Below are 17,571 nucleotides of genomic sequence, written 5' to 3'. Positions count from 1 at the left end.
ACAGTGTCGTGTTTTGGCGTTGGGGTTTTGAACTATTCTGTTTGTTCTACAACAACCGCCAAAGTTTTTCCAATCTTCATATTTACTGTGAATTTAGGTGCAAATGAGTGAGAATCGATGTTACCACACAACAAAAGTATTTCTATCCCGAGAAAATTGGTTATTTATCAATAACTTGAGTTGTCCCTTTCAATACGTGTCCCTTTCATGCCACCTCTCCCATATGAATGTAAAAAAGGTATGTATTACACTTTAAGGACATTAAGTATGATAACACGAATATACACATCTCAGAATAAAGATAAAACAAGTACTCAGAAATAGAATTGTTTAGACAACACGATTATAAAGATAATTGTAATTAATATAAAATTAAAAGAGCACGTAGAAACTCAGTGAACATAATATATGTATTGTAAGTTCGTGGGTTTAACAAAATTAACTTCTAATACTGATAACGACAAAACTATTATTTACACTAATTATTGAAGAACTTAAAAACACTATTAAATTATTACTAAACTTAGGTTATAAATTATTCTATTTATTTCTACTCTCTCTCAGCGATAGTCTCTTCCTTTAAATACTCTTTTGTTTCCTTTAGGGAAACTTCTCGAAACGTCCGGAAAAGTTTCTTTTACTTTTAACTGTTAACTGCTTACCCAGAACGCAGATACGACACACATTTACAAATACGGCGACTAGTCTGCGAATCGATAAAAGCCACTCACACACACTTGTGCCTGATCGCACACAAACACGCTCGTGCTTGCTACAGTATGATAAGAGAGCACGTGGCAAACAGTCAGACATAAAAATTAAATTGTCGTCGAGTATAATTTGATAAAGAATAAAATTTAATAAAAACTATTATAACTATAATTTTTTATTTTGTTTCAAAAATCAAAAGTGTTATAACATTTTATGTTCCAAATATCCGTAGGGATCTGTGAAATAAATATTGGTTATTATAAATGAAACACCCTATATATTCAAACAAACAACAAATCATTAGTCTAATTAGTAGTAGAAATTCTGTTAAACGGTCGTACCTTTATTCTTCCTTGATTTCCGGGAGGAAACTATTCCCCTGTACCCAACACCAGTCTATGATGTACCAAACGATTCCCGAACTATATGGACCAAACGTTTAAAAAATGAATACGCGTTTCGGAACTCAAGGTGTTCTCCTTAGTTATAAATAAATTAATATTCAATCTAAACCTAATGATATTATTTTAATCCCTTTCTAAGAATTTTAACCGAAACCAATAAAAACGTGCAAAATTAAATTTATTAGATAGGGGTCCGTATTAAAGGTGGGTTTTGTGAGACGTCCGTTGGTGAAACTAATTGATGTTAGAATAGTAAAGCGTAAACGTTCAATATTCTACTCCCGAGTTCAATTCCTCGGCCCTTGGTTTTACGCACCAGTACTCTATTTCTAGGTTCGATTTCCGACAGGAGAGTGACGACAGCAACAATTTTTCCTTTGTCGAAGACCCGAAGGCTTCTATCTGTGAGAAAGGACCTGATAACCCCAACTAGAAAATGTGGAATGTTAAGGGCGATGAGTTTTGAGATAAGGCGTTCGTCCCAGACTCGGCCGCACGCTTGATAGACGTCAAAAAGAAGCATGGAGGTGTGACGCCGCTTATTAAGATTGTCGGAAATGTATTCGGATACGAGAAGAAGTTGGTGGCCGGTGCCATGTTGATGATCGGGGAGAAGGTTGTTTTGCCCCACGTGGTCTAAGAGCCGATCGAGAAGGATTGATTCAATTACTTTGCTCAACGAACTGAGCAGGCTGATGGGCCTATAGATTGAGGGAGAGCTGAGGGGCTTCCCTTTTTGGGGAGACAGATGACCGTGGGTTCTTTTCATACCAAAGGGAAGTGGTGGAGCCGCATGATGGCGTTTTATATGTTGCACAGAGCGGCTATGTGCTTTGACGGCAGGACTGTAAGGAATTCCGTCAGCGCCAGGGGCATTTCTGTATTTTAGAGATCGGATGGTGAGGAATATTTCGCGTGGGGACGTGTGTTTGAAGTTGGAATACAGGGGAACGAAGTTGTGGGAGACTACTTTGGTACGCTCGTGAAATTCGGCAAGGTCCACTGGAATTTGAAGCGGTCTTATCAAGTCAGACGGTGACAAAGGGCTACATTTTGTTATCTTTGCACATCCGATGGATGCCTTTGATAATAAAGCCTTTGTCGTTGAGTTGTAGATGGTTTGTAGAGAATTGGACTTTGGATTCGTCCAGGAAAGAGGATAGACGACGAAAATTGTCGATGGAGCTGGGGTAGACACGAATTGAGTCTTGAGTATTAATTGACCTACGGGCGCTAATGTCCATGGCACGAAGAATTTTCAGCCAAAGGGACTTTTGACGTATGACGTATGACGATTTGAGGGGGGAGATTTTTGACTTAGATTGGAAGGTTCTAAGTCCGATTCGTTTTCAGAGGAGGAGGGTTCGGACGACGACAGGAACGGTTGCTGCCGTTTAACGGAGCTGTCGGAAATGGCCTTGGACAAGTTAGGATTTGACATTGGGTCGGTTTGGTAGGAACTGGCGTCGGAAGGGGAAGCAGCGGATGAAAATCGAAAATCCCTCCAAGAGTGCGGAGCTGCTGAAAATGGCTGGCTAGGTAGAACTGTGACTTTGCAGAATCAGGAATAAAAATTATGAATAAGGAAAATGTATTTAAATTGGTTAAAACAGTTTGTTTAAGTTAGTTGTGGTACGTTGAAGTTTCAAGATCGGTGTGCCTGATAAAAATTCGGATTTCAAAAAGTGATATTGCATACACATATCAAAATGTTTCATTAATACAAAGAATACAAATTTTATGTTATACAGATTATAGTAGACCTCTGGAAGGAGGTGATACATTTTGGACGAGTAACTGCATGTTCATCACAAAGTGGTCGTCTGCAGTTGGTGCAGATTTTTCACGTTTTCTTTTACTTTCGTTTGAATTCCCTTTAGATGAATACGATACCAACGATTGCAAGTGCCATCTTGGCACATCTCATCTACGAACTGTAGAATCTCGTCTACGAATTGTAGAAGTCGTAAATCCAGAAGAAATGGAAAGCCTTACTTCACTAACAAGCACGTTTTGCATTGCAGATGTAATAATTAATTTTGATGGCAGCATAGAATTGTTTGATCTCTGTTCTATATTTTTACGGCACAATTGAAAACTTAAGGGTTTTGGAAACTTTCTACACAAGTCTGTCATTTGAGACCAATTGTGAAATATGCTCCATGTAAATAATAAGAACATCAAAAAATAGATCCAATTCTTGTTGTATAAATGGTTTGAATAATTTTTCTTTCGGTCGCTCGTTGTCATCTGTATAATTTTCCGTCAGACTTCTATTGTATGCCTGAGTAATGCGGACCCACTTTCGATTAGTGTCCCGTAAGTTTACTGAAAAAGAGCAACTCCATATTAGATCTAGATCCACAACAGACATTTTTTAAAATGTGAAGTCATTAATAAAACCGGCAATATTTGTCAAATATTCACAAGAATATTGTGTTATGACCAAAGTTAATTTTTTCTCATAATTTCAATAGCTAATTTTTGAATACATTGATATAATATATAATGCATTTTTTAATTACACTGGTTTTCACTACTTTGGCCATTATAAAATAAATACATTTTGTAAAAGTACGATGAATCTCGCAGGCCGGAAAACTGGTGAGCCGCGAGTAGGCCACCCCTAGTCTAGAATGCCTACTTTCACTAAACAAAGTTCGTTAAAATCGGAAAGGCGCTTTTAATGTAATAAAATAAAAGATTCATTTACACTAGTATTCATTCCTATAATCTGATGTGGAAAAGGTTTTTGACAATGTTAAATGCGACAAGATGTTAAATATACTTAAAAATGTAGGGATGAGTTATACTTAGTTTGTTTAAAGAGCAACAGGTAGTTATAGAGCTGGGGCTGCAACGTAGAGAAGTAGATATTAGAATGAGGGGTCAGGCAGGGATGCACACTGGCACCGGTACTTTTTAATCTATACATCGAAGACGCGATCAACATCATTAAAGACTGTCCAACTGTGTAGATATACCGGAGCAAAAGATTAGTATGCTTAGATTTGTAGATGATATAGCAGTATTATCATCTAGCAAGGAGGACTTAGAGATAGCTTTAAATAAAATGGAAGCGGTGTTGACAAAACAGTATTGTATGAGAAAAAATAAAAGTAAAACAAAAATACTGGCATGCAAGGGAAGAAAAAGTAGATAAAGAGCGAATGTAAAGATAGGAGACAGATTAGAAAGAATAGGAGAACAGAAGACTCTTTGGAAGTCAATAAGAAATAGACGAGATAGGTTGGTAGGACATCTTCTCAGGTATTAAGGGCTAGTCAGACACATAATAGAGGCAGAAACAGGAGTTAGGAGGAGTAGAGGTAGACCTAGATTAGATTACTGTTCAAAAATAGTTATGTGGAATGTTCCAGTTTTAAGGAAATGCGAAGATTACCTCAGGATAGGAAAAAGTGGAGGTGCGTGTCCAACCACTCTGAGGACTGACGACCTTATGATGATGATTCCTATAATAATCGGTCGTTTGACAACACATTTTCTGCTTTTTGCCACGTGTGCGATACGTAAAGATAATGTCAAATAATTTATAAAAAGTAATGATTAATTAATATTTAAAAATACTTCACTGCACGTAGATATCAAAACAAATCATGCGTGACACTGAGTACTTTTTCTTAGTGTAAACAATTAATTTGGAACGTATCTATTGTTGACAAGGTGAAAAAAACAATTGTAGAAAGTTAAAACACTGAACACGCGTATATCTATATTAATATTTATCATATTTCGAGATTATATTTTAATGTTATGTTTACGTATCGCACACGTAGCAGAAATCGGAAATGTACGTTTCCTCAAATGCGTCGATTATTATAGGAATGAGTGCTAGTTAAAATAGAGATCTAATTTTAATTCTTTAATGCAGATTTCCAACTTTAATAACCTCTGTTATAGCAAAAGTACATATTCTATAGAATATGAAATCCTACAAATGACGCAGTAAACGCCATTTGTAGTACAATGCTATATTTTGTGGAATTCAATATGCTCAAGAAGGTTCATTTAAATAGATGGGTATCTATCTACTTGCTGAACAAAGAAATTGGAAGTATTCAGTATTCTGTCGAAACTGCCGGACGCAGATCGCGATTTCGATCTTGTCAGCGCATCGCAGACTGTTTCGACAAAGCACAGACCAGATCCAACAAGATTGAAATCGCGATCCGCGTGTGGCAGAATACTTACCACTCCGAATTTCTTTGTTATATAGAATAAGTAGCAAGCTTACTGGAGGTGATAGGATACTATAAAACAAGTAAATTTATGGTGGTTCGAAAGTCCTCCATTTTCGAACAAAACGTATTTGTAAATCTGTAAATCTAGATGAGTTATTTTAATTCACTTAGGTGCGTTATTTCGATGTAGTCACTTTATACGCATTTTTATGTGAATATTTTTAAAATGTACTTCATCCGCGTTAAAATTACCCGTGCAAGTGCGTTATTTAAACACGTTATCGGTGCATTAACATAACAATATAACGCATTATTAATGTGTAAATTTTAGAGAAACTGCATGAAATATAACCTCAAAAAAGCATTGGTTTCTTTCAATTTTACATATAAGGTTTCAATTAGAACTGAATACATGAAAATATGAAATTGACTGAACATAAATTATGAAATCAGAAAATGAATAATTAACGTTATTCATTCTTCATAATATAAAATTAGTAGTACTTAAAAAAAATTGAAATTGTAGATTTGTATAAAAATCAATTCATTAACCTTGGTATTTCTTTAGTTTTCTTCACGTTTAACTGACGATGTTGGGGTTGTAATGAAGCCTTCGTGAGTGAACTTCTACATCCAGGAATTGCAAGAGTATCCACTTTATTGTTTTCGTCTTTCTTAGTCTGTAAGCAAATTTCCAATAAAATAATAAAATATCATGCGGTTGTTACAATTTACTATGTTTTAATCAAAGTTTGTAAATGAACTACTAAATAACTTACATTTATATCAGCTTCACATTCCATATATTCTTGTATTTTGAAATTTTCGTTGGATACAACCGTCTCTGGTTCACTATAAAGAACATTTAAATTCAATTCAACTGTTTCTCCATCACTTAAATCATTTTGACTGAAATCATTCCGGTTGCACAGAACAATTGAAGTATTTGACGGATATGAAACGCGGATCATATGCGTTCAATAACCCACATAATGTGTATAAATTAAATACAATTCGTATGAGTTGGTTTGACACCTATGTTGTGCGTCAAGAAAATTACATATTTTTTACAGGTAAAATTAACTTACGATTCGTGTGTTATTAAAAATTGCGCTTTTATTATGGGTTGAAATAACGCAGACCAGTCCGGCCTTGGCAGGATCACACAAAATAGTAGGGTATTGCAATGCCGCATTCACTCAACTGCTACATAGCAGCATCAGTGTTGTTTAGACTAGATTAAGTGTGATTAATAATGTTTATGTTTACAGCCAGCCTAGAGTAGTTCTTTTAACGTTTCTGGGCTTGTATTGCGTATGTTTGTAGACTGTCAGTCATTCGAAGAAGTAGGTCAGTGTGTCAGTGTCATAGGTTAGTGCAGACTAGTATTATTGCACTGACCAATGCGTATGTTTCTAGGCGAACATTTTCCTAAAATGAACGGGTCCTGTATCATGACCAGCGCTTAGTGCTGATGTAAATCCATTTGATTTATTTGTGTGGGGTTGTATGAAACAACGCGTGTATTCAAGGCCAGTGCAGAACGTATGTACATCATAACATAACGTACCCACGGTTTTAGGAACAAATTAGATTCGTCTTTAGTTCTCTTTCAAAGTAGACATCACTTAAATGACGGGAGAGAGTATTGTCCGTTGCTGTACCGTTTATTTGTTTGTGTGTTTTATGTCTGAATTAAGAAGCACTTTATGGCAAGCATAGTTAAATTTATTCATTAAATGAATGAATGATTAATATCGAATGTCAGTCTTCCAAAAGTGATAAAGTATCTTTAACCCTTTAACAATCCGTTAATGGTGTATAGAATAGAAAATTTTCAAATAGGTTTATTCAATATGAAAAGTGAAGTTATAGATGAGGTATACAAATATTAGCATCACATTTAGAACAAATTGTTCAAATATTTGAGTAACAACCATTACCACTTTCTGTTTTGTCTATAGTTGATACCAACATATAACCAACCTGATAATATTCAATGTCATTAGACACCCAATTCAGAATTAGGTTGCTTCTAGAGATCGGTGGTTTCCCAGGCAGTTTCGGAATTGTTTTGTATTGTTCAAGATAATGTCTTCTGTAAGTAGTAATGAGCAAAGCAAGACCAAGACCAAGACTAATTTTGCTCATCACGATCTGTAAGTCAACTGACTTCGGAAATTATTCTTTATGAATTGGACTTAAACTGAAGAGCTGATAACTCTAGCAGACTGTCTTATAACTCCACGTCTAGCCGGTTGAACTGCAGCATGACGATAGGATCAACATTATCGTTTTTCAGATAATATCAAGTGTTTTTTATTTGAATGAATTACTATCAGATTAATTGATCTTTACATTCAAGACATAAATATATTGATTTTTTTTTTCAATTCTCAATTGTCATTTCGTCGAAAATGTCAACTAAATTACTAATAGCGACTTTAGCTCTGCTACTTGTTCATGGTTCGTCAGGTAAGCTATTTAAATGCTATTAACGTGATAATATGAATCTTTTAAGGTCAGAATTTCAGCAAATAAATTGTGTGCATAGTTGGCGTGTAGTCAAGTGATTCTTTGATCAATTAATATTAACGCATGTAAGTTTGCTGTACATAACAAAATGTATCTTATTTTCGAAATAAGCTTATAGTATTTAAGCTTTACTGCTTGAAAACATCACTCGTGTATTTACTCATTTATTATTTTACAATTTATGAAACCCACTTGACCAGACAGTCACTTACGATTGCATTACTGTTGTAAATATCAGATGAGAGGAAGGTATTTCAAATTATAAAACGTTTCAGTTTAAAGGTATATAGGTACGAAAATATTTTCTAAATCTTATAAAATATAAGATGCTTCAACAAATAAATTATACTCCATAAGTAAATTAAATGATTTTCATTACGAGGGTCACAACTAAACAAACCGGCTGTGATATCCATTCGGTAGTTTATGAATACATTTAAAGTAAAACACTGGTGTATGAATTTTTAATTTTTCCTATTGTTCAATAATATTACATTTCATGAAATCAGTCCGTTGTTAAGGTCAACAATGTAACACACGATCGTTCCAACGCCTTTGTGTCACCGACGGCGATAATGTGGTACTCGAAAACGAAAGGCTATCAATGACTATTAACAAAGCAAAGGGACAGATCACTGCACTTTATTATAATTCGCATGTTGATACTAATATCAAATGGACCAACCTGCTGAGAGGCGGCTCTGCCTATTACATTGCCGTTATTAGTGTCGACGGCAAGGAATTGACGACCGGACCTGATGTAGGAGAAATGAAGATTACACAGAATGTGAGTGTGGCCAAACGTTAAATACTTCAAAATACCTTTTTCTAACAATCTTTTCATTTACTTATACTAACTTTCTGAAGTAGAGAAATTAGAGTTTGTAGTTTTTTAATTTGGTGATTTGACTTTATATAAAATTAGGTTTTACAAGATGTGTACTATTAAAACTTAGAGTGTTTTTACCGTAATCTCACATTAAACATAAAGGACGATAAGAGAACAATAGAAATGGATCAGACATTTTAGCTAGATAATATGAAACACACTAATATTCAAAACGATAAATAATGAATTCATTTCATTTAAATAAAATATTTAGAATCAATATCATCAAATATTTGCGACTTTTCAATTAAACAATTGTACTTAACAAGTTTCTTAAACTAGTGGGTAAAGTTAATTCAAAAAATTAATTCACTAAAGCACTAAACTTAACCATAAAAAAATTCAAAGTGTATAAGTGTAGTTTATAAGAAGTTGATAATCTAAACGAACGGCAATTAACCGTGTTTATATACTTTCTATTTGACTGTTATTAATAATAATAACTGGAATTTTTTAAATTAACTAGACTAACCTTATCGACTTGGGATTCATCAACAAGAACACAAGCAATTGGCCAATTCACTTTGAGTTTCATTTGACCCTCGAAAAGAATTCATCCATGTTTTACTACTATTCCATTCACAAGTACCAAAGAGATGGTTATACTGCCGGTCAGCTAAGATGGGCAATAAGAGCTAACGAGGACCTATTCAAGTACTACAGCGTAGATGGAAAAAGGGCAGGACCTATGCCTACCCAGCAGGCCATTAACTCTGCTCAGTCTGTACAGAACTCGACCTATATGTTCCCAGACGGATCAGTTTACTCGAAATATCAGCAAATATCGGCTAATGAAGACATAAACACTGTGTTCGGTATTTATGGCGATCGCATCGGACTATCTTTATTGCAGACACACAAAGAGTGGGTCAGCGGTGGACCATTCAAACAGGTTGGTTATTATTAAATTGGAAATTATAATAAATATCTGTTCTTAAATTTATTTAAGCACCTTGATACTCATGAGTAATTCATCTAATTCGAATTTTGCAATTGATAACCTTTTTCTAAATGTATATTAACCCGTAACCACCGACGTGGCAGTACAGTCACACTTTACCAAATGTGACATCTCCTGGACTGCAATTTTACTTTATGAAAAATTAGCACAATATTTATTTATTATATATTTATTGTTTTTATGTCTACTTATGGGATTATTTTATTTGTTAAATAATAAAAAGTATGTTTAAAGGAAAATTAATTGCTGAAACGACAATCTTTGGATTTTGATACATAATACATTTTATCTCAAAATATCCTAAACAATTAAAAAAACGACATTAATTTTGTTTGACTTATAGATCATAGGTATAACATAATCAAAAAAATCCTAACAATAGGGTAAACGTTGGTATAATAAGAATTGCAGGGCGTCGGTTTACTTTTTTTTTATGCAGTACAATCTTTACACAATTTCCTTGTAGATTTTGGACACATTTACACCATTAACTTCTCCTCCTCGTCAATCTCTTTTTCTATTTTATTTTTTATATGTAGAATGCGCTGTATAGATATTCATGGGTATTTTTCGAGAAATTATAAGTAACACACAAATACTGTTCGTTTCATGAAGTTAGAGATATGCCCCTTGCTTTTATTAGGATGCGCCGTAGCATAATTCCAAATTCAATCATATTTGTCCGCGAAGCTCATTTCTTTACCGATCATAAAGCGAGAACTAGGCAAAAGTGTACAGTACCATTTGCAAAAGTATTTAAAATGCCTCGTTAAAATTTATTTAAAAGCATATTTAGCCTAAAACAAAGCATATTTAGCCTAAAATAATAAGTGAATTAACTTAACGTTCTACACACCTATAAAACTTTTGCTTTGTTTTCTATTGTTAATATTGATATATACATTTTTGTTTTAAGAAATTGCTCAACATTTTCGTCTAGTACTGTACAGTTCTAGCCGATCTCCTAAGACCGCCCATCGAGAGCTCTTCTCGTTCAAGCTTGTTCCAACTATTTCTGTATTGCTCACGCCTAGTGTGTATTCTTTCTATCTTAGCGCAGATTTCTTCAAGGTCACAATTCTAACAAATTGAAATGGACTGTTTATATTAATATTTTTTCAAAGCAACTTTCACGGAATCACTGCTTTAGAGCCTGACAACGCACGCCGGTCAAATGCTGCTCTTCTGCGAACATACAGGAGATTACGGCACACCAGAACTGGCGCCCACCAGGGGATGGAGCAAAGTGTACGGTCCGATCGGCTTATATCTCAATGATGGTCAAAGTCTTTCGCAAATGTATTCCGACGCTCAGAGACAACTCAGTGATGAGGAGAAGAAGTGGCCGTACCAGTTTGTCACCGCACCAGAGTACAATGCGCAAGGGAGGGGCAGTGTGGAGGGGACAATAAGTATACATGGGACGCCGACTTATGAATGGGAATACTTTATTCTGACCGAACCTCACGTTGATGACCCACAGTTAGAGACGGCCACTTACATGTATTCTGCAATTGCTGATCAAAATGGTAGTTTTCAAATTATTGCTAGTATTATTAGAATTAAGATTTTGACCATTAACATTTGATTATAAATTATATCGATATTCACAACTTGACAATTTTGCTAATTTTTACAATGGGTCATTCAGAACCCCATTTATTTTAAAATGTTGAACTTCGAATTGGTTGTAAATGCTCATCAAAAAGAATTTCTTATGTTAGACCAAACAAATTTTGAACTGATTATTTTTAAGATATATTAAGGATAATAAAAGCTGTGGTTATCATTAGGTACATTTACAATACCAGCTGTAAGACCAGGCACGTATAAGCTGCAAGTAATAGCAAAGGGTGTGATTGGAAAATACATTCAAAACAACATTAATGTGCAAGGGTATAGGAAAAGCAATCTTGGAATAATCAATTGGAGTCAAGAAAGCCATGGCAAACTACTCTGGCAGATCGGTGTACCCGATAGAACTTCGGCAGAGTTTAAATCTCCAAGAGGATTTCCATCACCTATCCCTAATTTAGAAGGTACTCTATTATTTAATAAAATCATTGACTAGTCAAGTGAGACTTGCAACTGTAAAGTAAAAATAGATGATAAACGCGTAGAGTTCTCATGTACAATGATTGGTGTATGAATCCCTTTTCGACAGTAGTTTATAATATTTTGGTCTTGATCCTTCGATAATTACTGTTATCTTATAAAGAGCAACAGGCAGTTATAGAGGTAGGGCTGCAACGTAGAGAAGTAAATATTAGGAAGGGAGTCAGGCAGGGATGCACACTGTCGCCGCTACTTTTTAATCTATACATCGAAGACGCGATCAGCATCATTAAAGACAGTACAACTGTAGGGATAGATATACAGGGGCAAACATGCTTAGATTTGCAGATGATATAGCAGCATTAGCATCTATCAAGGAGGACCTAGAGACAGCTTTAAATAAAATGGAAGCGGTACTGATAGATTAGTACTGTATGAAAATAAATAATAGTAAAACTAAAATACTGGTATGCAAGGGAAGAAAAAGTAGGGAAAGAGCGAATATAAAGATAGGATACGAAAAATTAGAAGAGGTGGCTGATTTTAGATATCTAGGAAATCAGATAAGTCAGGACGGAAGGAGTAGTAGGGATATAAAGCAGAGGATAACGCAGGGTCTTGTCGCCTTTAATAAAAAGAAGTCACTTCTATGCTTACGAACGGTTAATTTAGAAATTCGAAAAAGGTTGTTAAAGGTGTATGTTTGGAGAGCGGCGGAGTACGGGTGCAAAACATGGACATGAAATGTGGTGTTATATGCGAATGATGAGGATAACGTGGGTAAAAAAGGTTGGAAATGAAGACGTATTAGAAAGAATGGGAGAACAGAGGACTCTACGGAAGTCAATAAAAAATAGGCGAGATAGGTTGGTAGGACACCTTTCAAGGCATGAAGGTGTAGTCAGAGACATATTAGAGGCAGAAACAGGAGTTAGGAGGGGTAGAGGTAGACCTAGGTCCGCAAATGTTAAAGATGTGGGTTGTTCTAGTTTTAGGGAAATGCGAAGTTTAGCTCAGGATAGAAAAGAGTGGAGGTACGTGTCCAACCAGTCTTCGGACTGACGACCTTATGATGATGATGATTACCAATTTGACGGCATCCAATGATCACTTGGTAAAGTACTCATTGATTAGTTATATCAACCACTATGTGACAGTGACACAAAACATACTCAATTCAAGAATCCGGTATTTAAGTATTACATGGTTAAGTATTAAGTAATACTAAAATTTTCGAGTACCAAATAATTCAATTTTAAAACTGTCAAATGCGATAATTTTCTTAGAATACCGCAAGTTTGGCACGTGGTTGAGATATTCCATAGAATTTCCTAATGATCCGGACTACACAGTAGGCGTTAGTGACCCTGCCAAAGACTGGTGCTATTTTATGCCGATGATTAAGACACCTGGCTTCCCCGCTCAACTCGGACTGGTCAATGTCACCCAAAATGCGCTTCCTACCAACTGGAAGGTCAGATTCAACTATACCGGATCAACCCAAGGCAACGCCACATTAACACTAGGTTTTGCTGCTAGCGTCAGAGGTGGTATTCGTGCGGTGGTCAACGGTCAGGAGATTTTTAAGTTGGACTCTTTTGACGGGCCACAAGTTGATTCTGCGCTGTTTCGTCACTCTTGTCATGGCATATTCCGTCAGCAAACTGTAACATTTAGTCAGTCACTACTGAAGGACAACAATCTTCTAGAATTCACGCCTCCTGGCCCAGTAAGTCAGAATCATTTCGACAGAATGATAATGTGGGATTTCTTGAGAATGGAAGTCAGCAATTAATTGTGCTTTTATGTACTGTAAGAAAGTTTTATTGTACAAAAATTATTAATAAAGAAAAAATTGAAAATTGTTTGTTTTGATCAACATTATTAAAAACTGCTAGAATAGTATTAGGCATGCGAAGGAAGTTACTTACCTACAAAACTTTTAAATTGCATTTATTGGAGTTATATTTCTCTATTACTTATATATGAAAAAATCGCTGAAGGTATTCCTACGAATTATCCTACACAAATGATAATGCACCCTTTGATGATTGCATGTAATAGAAACTTCATATGATCGGTTATGCTAATAATTTAAAACGAATCTGTAAACGTCGACTATAGAGTACTGTGGCTGAGTTATCACTGCTTAAATTTATACTCGAATTATTCGCCAATAATCCAGTTGCCTGGGTATCCCTTTATGTTGTGCATCACAATTTAAAAATGTTTCTTGTTTAGTACTTGAAATACAGAAAGTGACATTATATACACTGGTCCGTCGCTAATTGTATTTTTTATCATTTATGTAATTAAGTTTAGTTGTTAGTTATTATTCATGCTTTTATTTAATCTATTAGACTAATTTTATATACATTTTTAGTATGCTCTTTCAAATAATCTTTATTCTCAAAGTTGTTAATATTCAAGTTCCAGGTATAGTTTGCAATAATGTCATTTAAAACCATTTAGGCTGGACTTTCCAAATTTCAGTTAAGATACGTATAGTTCAATATTTGCTATTGTCATACATCTCAGAAATTCATCTATTGCTGTTACTACCCGCATTCCAATCTTATAATAAGTTGTTGTAAGGTTTCTTGTTTGTATGCAATTTATTTGAACAGCAATTTAAAATATCCAGGTGGCAGTTCTGTCAGTTGACAACGAGAGCTCAATTCAAAAACATTAAGATTCAAAAATAATTCCTTTTACTTTCAATTTGTGGTTCTTAAATTTAAGCTGGTTAATTTCATTATAGTTAAGGGTACATATTTATCTTGTGGACTCCATTTGGTCGATCCTTTATATATTAAAGTTTTCAACAAAAAGCGGACTTTAATTATTTTAAAGGAAACAGCACAAATTAGCTGTACAATATTAATTTGGAGTACAGCAGAAGTTAGGATTATCCGTCCTACTTATAAAGTATAAAGCAACCAATGAGAAAAATACATTAAGATATTGATATTCTATTTTAATACTAATTTCAGTGACTTCTAAAAATACATATACCTACATGTTTTATAGACGTCCTTCGTATGGAGGATTAATGCATCCAATAGCAAAATAAACAGCACCTGTTTTAATTTTTCAAACATGACTGCCTAAAGGATTAGATGTTTCAAAATCATCAAAATAAATTAATAAGGGAAGTACTTCTGCATTACTTGAATGAAATGTTTCCGTTGACATATTTCCGGTCTGATCATTATAGGGAGTGGTTATTAACTTATTGTTATTTTTCTCCAAACATATGAATGCATAAGGTAACTGCAAAAGGTTTTGCGACATTTTAAACCTTTGAATAAACAGCCAACACTTCGTTCGTTTGAGTCACCAATTCTTGCAGCAGCTGGAGGAATAAAACACTGGGCTCTTTCTAGAAATTACATCCTTTTATGTATACTCCCTCGTAAAGAGCAAAGGAACATTTTGTTATATTACAAACATGGTCCTCACTTTTTCTAAATTTTGAAAAATTTTTAGAATAACATCTAATAAAAGTTGTGATATGGTTTAATATAAAACTCAATAAATGTTCTGTGAACACAAACATCTAAGTAAGTACAAATGAGATAAAAACTTTATAACACATGAATTAAGATATTTAGATAGTTGACAGAGCCTAAAAATAGAGATTGCTTCATTTTTTTGGTATCAGGCGTCTTCATCCTCCGACAAAATATCTCCGGATAAAATATACCCGGAGAAAATATCCTCCGACAAAATATTCCCAGGGCAAAAAATTCCGGACAATTAATCCTTCAAATCGCTTTATGTTGACCGAAATTGTGTACTTTTATTATATTTGTTTTTTGCCGACTAAAATGAATGTTTGTGTGACGCCAATCGTTTTTTATATAATGTAATGTGTAGGTAGAATTATTACAGACTGGAGCTAGTGACGTTATTGTATGCTTATTAGGTAGATTTATGACAGACTGGAGTTTCATTAATGCCCCTGCCCGCCGCGGGCTGATAGATCCAATATATGAAATAGGCAATAATACAGCAAACTGTTTGGAGATGTGCCTTTATACATTGGTGACGTCATTATTTGTTTAGGTCGATTTATGATAGACTGGAGCCTAAAATGAATGTTTGTGTGACATCTGTTAGTAGAATAATAAATTCCATATTTATTATCAGTCTTAGGTTAGGTTAGGTTAGATTTTTTGTTAGTGGGTAAAGTTAATTCAAAAAATTAATTCACTAATGCANATGTATGTATGTATGTATGTATGTATGTATGTATGTATGTATGTATGTATGTATGTATGTATGTATGTATGTATGTATGTATGTATGTATGTATGTATGTATGTATGTATGTATGTATGTATGTATGTATGTATGTATGTATGTATGTATGTATGTATGTATGTATGTATGTATGTATGTATGTATGTATGTATGTATGTATGTATGTATGTATGTATGTATGTATGTATGTATGTATGTATGTATGTATGTATGTATGTATGTATGTATGTATGTATGTATGTATGTATGTATGTATGTATGTATGTATGTATGTATGTATGTATGTATGTATGTATGTATGTATGTATGTATGTATGTATGTATGTATGTATGTATGTATGTATGTATGTATGTATGTATGTATGTATGTATGTATGTATGTATGTATGTATGTATGTATGTATGTATGTATGTATGTATGTATGTATGTATGTATGTATGTATGTATGTATGTATGTATGTATGTATGTATGTATGTATGTATGTATGTATGTATGTATGTATGTATGTATGTATGTATGTATGTATGTATGTATGTATGTATGTATGTATGTATGTATGTATGTATGTATGTATGTATGTATGTATGTATGTATGTATGTATGTATGTATGTATGTATGTATGTATGTATGTATGTATGTATGTATGTATGTATGTATGTATGTATGTATGTATGTATGTATGTATGTATGTATGTATGTATGTATGTATGTATGTATGTATGTATGTATGTATGTATGTATGTATCCATAGATATATGTATGTATGTATGTATAATAGATATATGTATGTATGTATGTATGCATGTATGTATGTATGTATGTATGACTGTATGTGTTTGTGTGCGTCCGTTTTGTTTGTAATGCATCCTAAGCGATAGAATTATAAGTATAATTGGCGGTTATCTGCTGTGTATGTATGTACGTGTATCTGTATGCATGTGTACAATTAGAGTAATTATAATGAAAGTCATACAGTACAGTTTTCNGTTGTGAAAGTTAATTACCCTTAATAGCCTTTTACACCTTACACCTTGTATATTTTATATATCATAGTTATATATTTTACACTATATATTACACCTCCTCCCTTAGTTTAGACGTCCTCGTCTCACACTATTTTCGGGTATGTTAGGGTAACGGGTTGTAAATTGTCCATCTCATATTCTTTAACATCTTCTTGTAAACTACTTGATCTCTTCTTCCATCGTTGAAATATAGCTAGGATTTTTTTCTTGAAACATAAAATAGTGATTAGTACAATGATTGTAATATATGTAATTACGGAAACGGAAATGTGCCCAATAAAAGTTAATCGTTGAAGATGGATTGGGGTTTCTTCAATTTCTTGTAGGATATGCTTGATTTCATTAGAATCATTAGGATATTGTTGTAGTTGAGCAATCTTCCGTACAGGTTGAGGTAATTGAATCCGGTACTCTTTGAGTTTCCAATCACTAACGGTCGTCGGTACTTTGATCAAGATATCTTCGTCAATAATGACTCTTCTATCATAATTAATTAGAAAACTCCCTTTTGTTTCTTCTT

The 17,571-nt window shown here is 34.1% G+C and overlaps 1 protein-coding gene and 1 long non-coding RNA gene across 3 annotated transcripts; one reads left to right on the top strand and one right to left on the bottom strand.

Moving 5' to 3' along the window:
• Nucleotides 1-1,874: 1,874 nt before the first annotated feature.
• LOC112906426 lies at nt 1,875-6,496 on the bottom strand. Its single transcript, XR_003232338.1, has 3 exons — nt 6,097-6,496; nt 5,870-5,997; nt 1,875-3,443 (listed from the first exon to the last, which is right to left on the bottom strand). It is a non-coding gene; the product is annotated as an uncharacterized LOC112906426 (long non-coding RNA).
• A 720-nt stretch (nt 6,497-7,216) lies between these two features.
• LOC108737022 (rhamnogalacturonate lyase-like) lies at nt 7,217-13,594 on the top strand. 2 transcript variants are annotated; one of them, XM_018469663.2, is made up of 6 exons: nt 7,217-7,792; nt 8,374-8,639; nt 9,208-9,633; nt 10,853-11,231; nt 11,496-11,741; nt 13,044-13,594. In XM_018469663.2, the coding sequence occupies exons 1-6, from the start codon at nt 7,735-7,737 to the stop codon at nt 13,550-13,552; spliced, it is 1,884 nt and encodes a 627-aa protein (XP_018325165.1). In that variant the 5' UTR covers nt 7,217-7,734; the 3' UTR covers nt 13,553-13,594. The 2 variants fall into 2 exon arrangements, with proteins under 2 accessions (XP_018325165.1, XP_018325166.1); XM_018469664.2 differs by lacking the exon at nt 7,217-7,792 and adding an exon at nt 7,822-7,917.
• Nucleotides 13,595-17,571: the final 3,977 nt, after the last annotated feature.

Source organism: Agrilus planipennis, unplaced genomic scaffold (genome assembly GCF_000699045.2).
Source record: "Agrilus planipennis isolate EAB-ADULT unplaced genomic scaffold, Apla_2.0 scaffold113, whole genome shotgun sequence".
Lineage (NCBI taxonomy): Eukaryota > Metazoa > Arthropoda > Insecta > Coleoptera > Buprestidae > Agrilus > Agrilus planipennis.
Note: the sequence above shows the minus strand (reverse complement) of the source record. Positions and strands in the feature narration are given on the sequence as shown.

What these genes read in the sequence shown, in the direction of transcription:
- LOC108737022 (XM_018469663.2), top strand. Translation starts at nt 7,735, where the DNA reads ATGTCAACTAAATTACTAATAGCGACTTTAGCTCTGCTACTTGTTCAT. An exon ending in ACTTGTTCATGGTTCGTCAG is followed by an intron (nt 7,793 to 8,373) that starts GTAAGCTATTTA and finishes TCCGTTGTTAAG; the next exon opens with GTCAACAATGTAACACACGA. An exon ending in ACCTATCCCTAATTTAGAAG is followed by an intron (nt 11,742 to 13,043) that starts GTACTCTATTAT and finishes TAATTTTCTTAG; the next exon opens with AATACCGCAAGTTTGGCACG.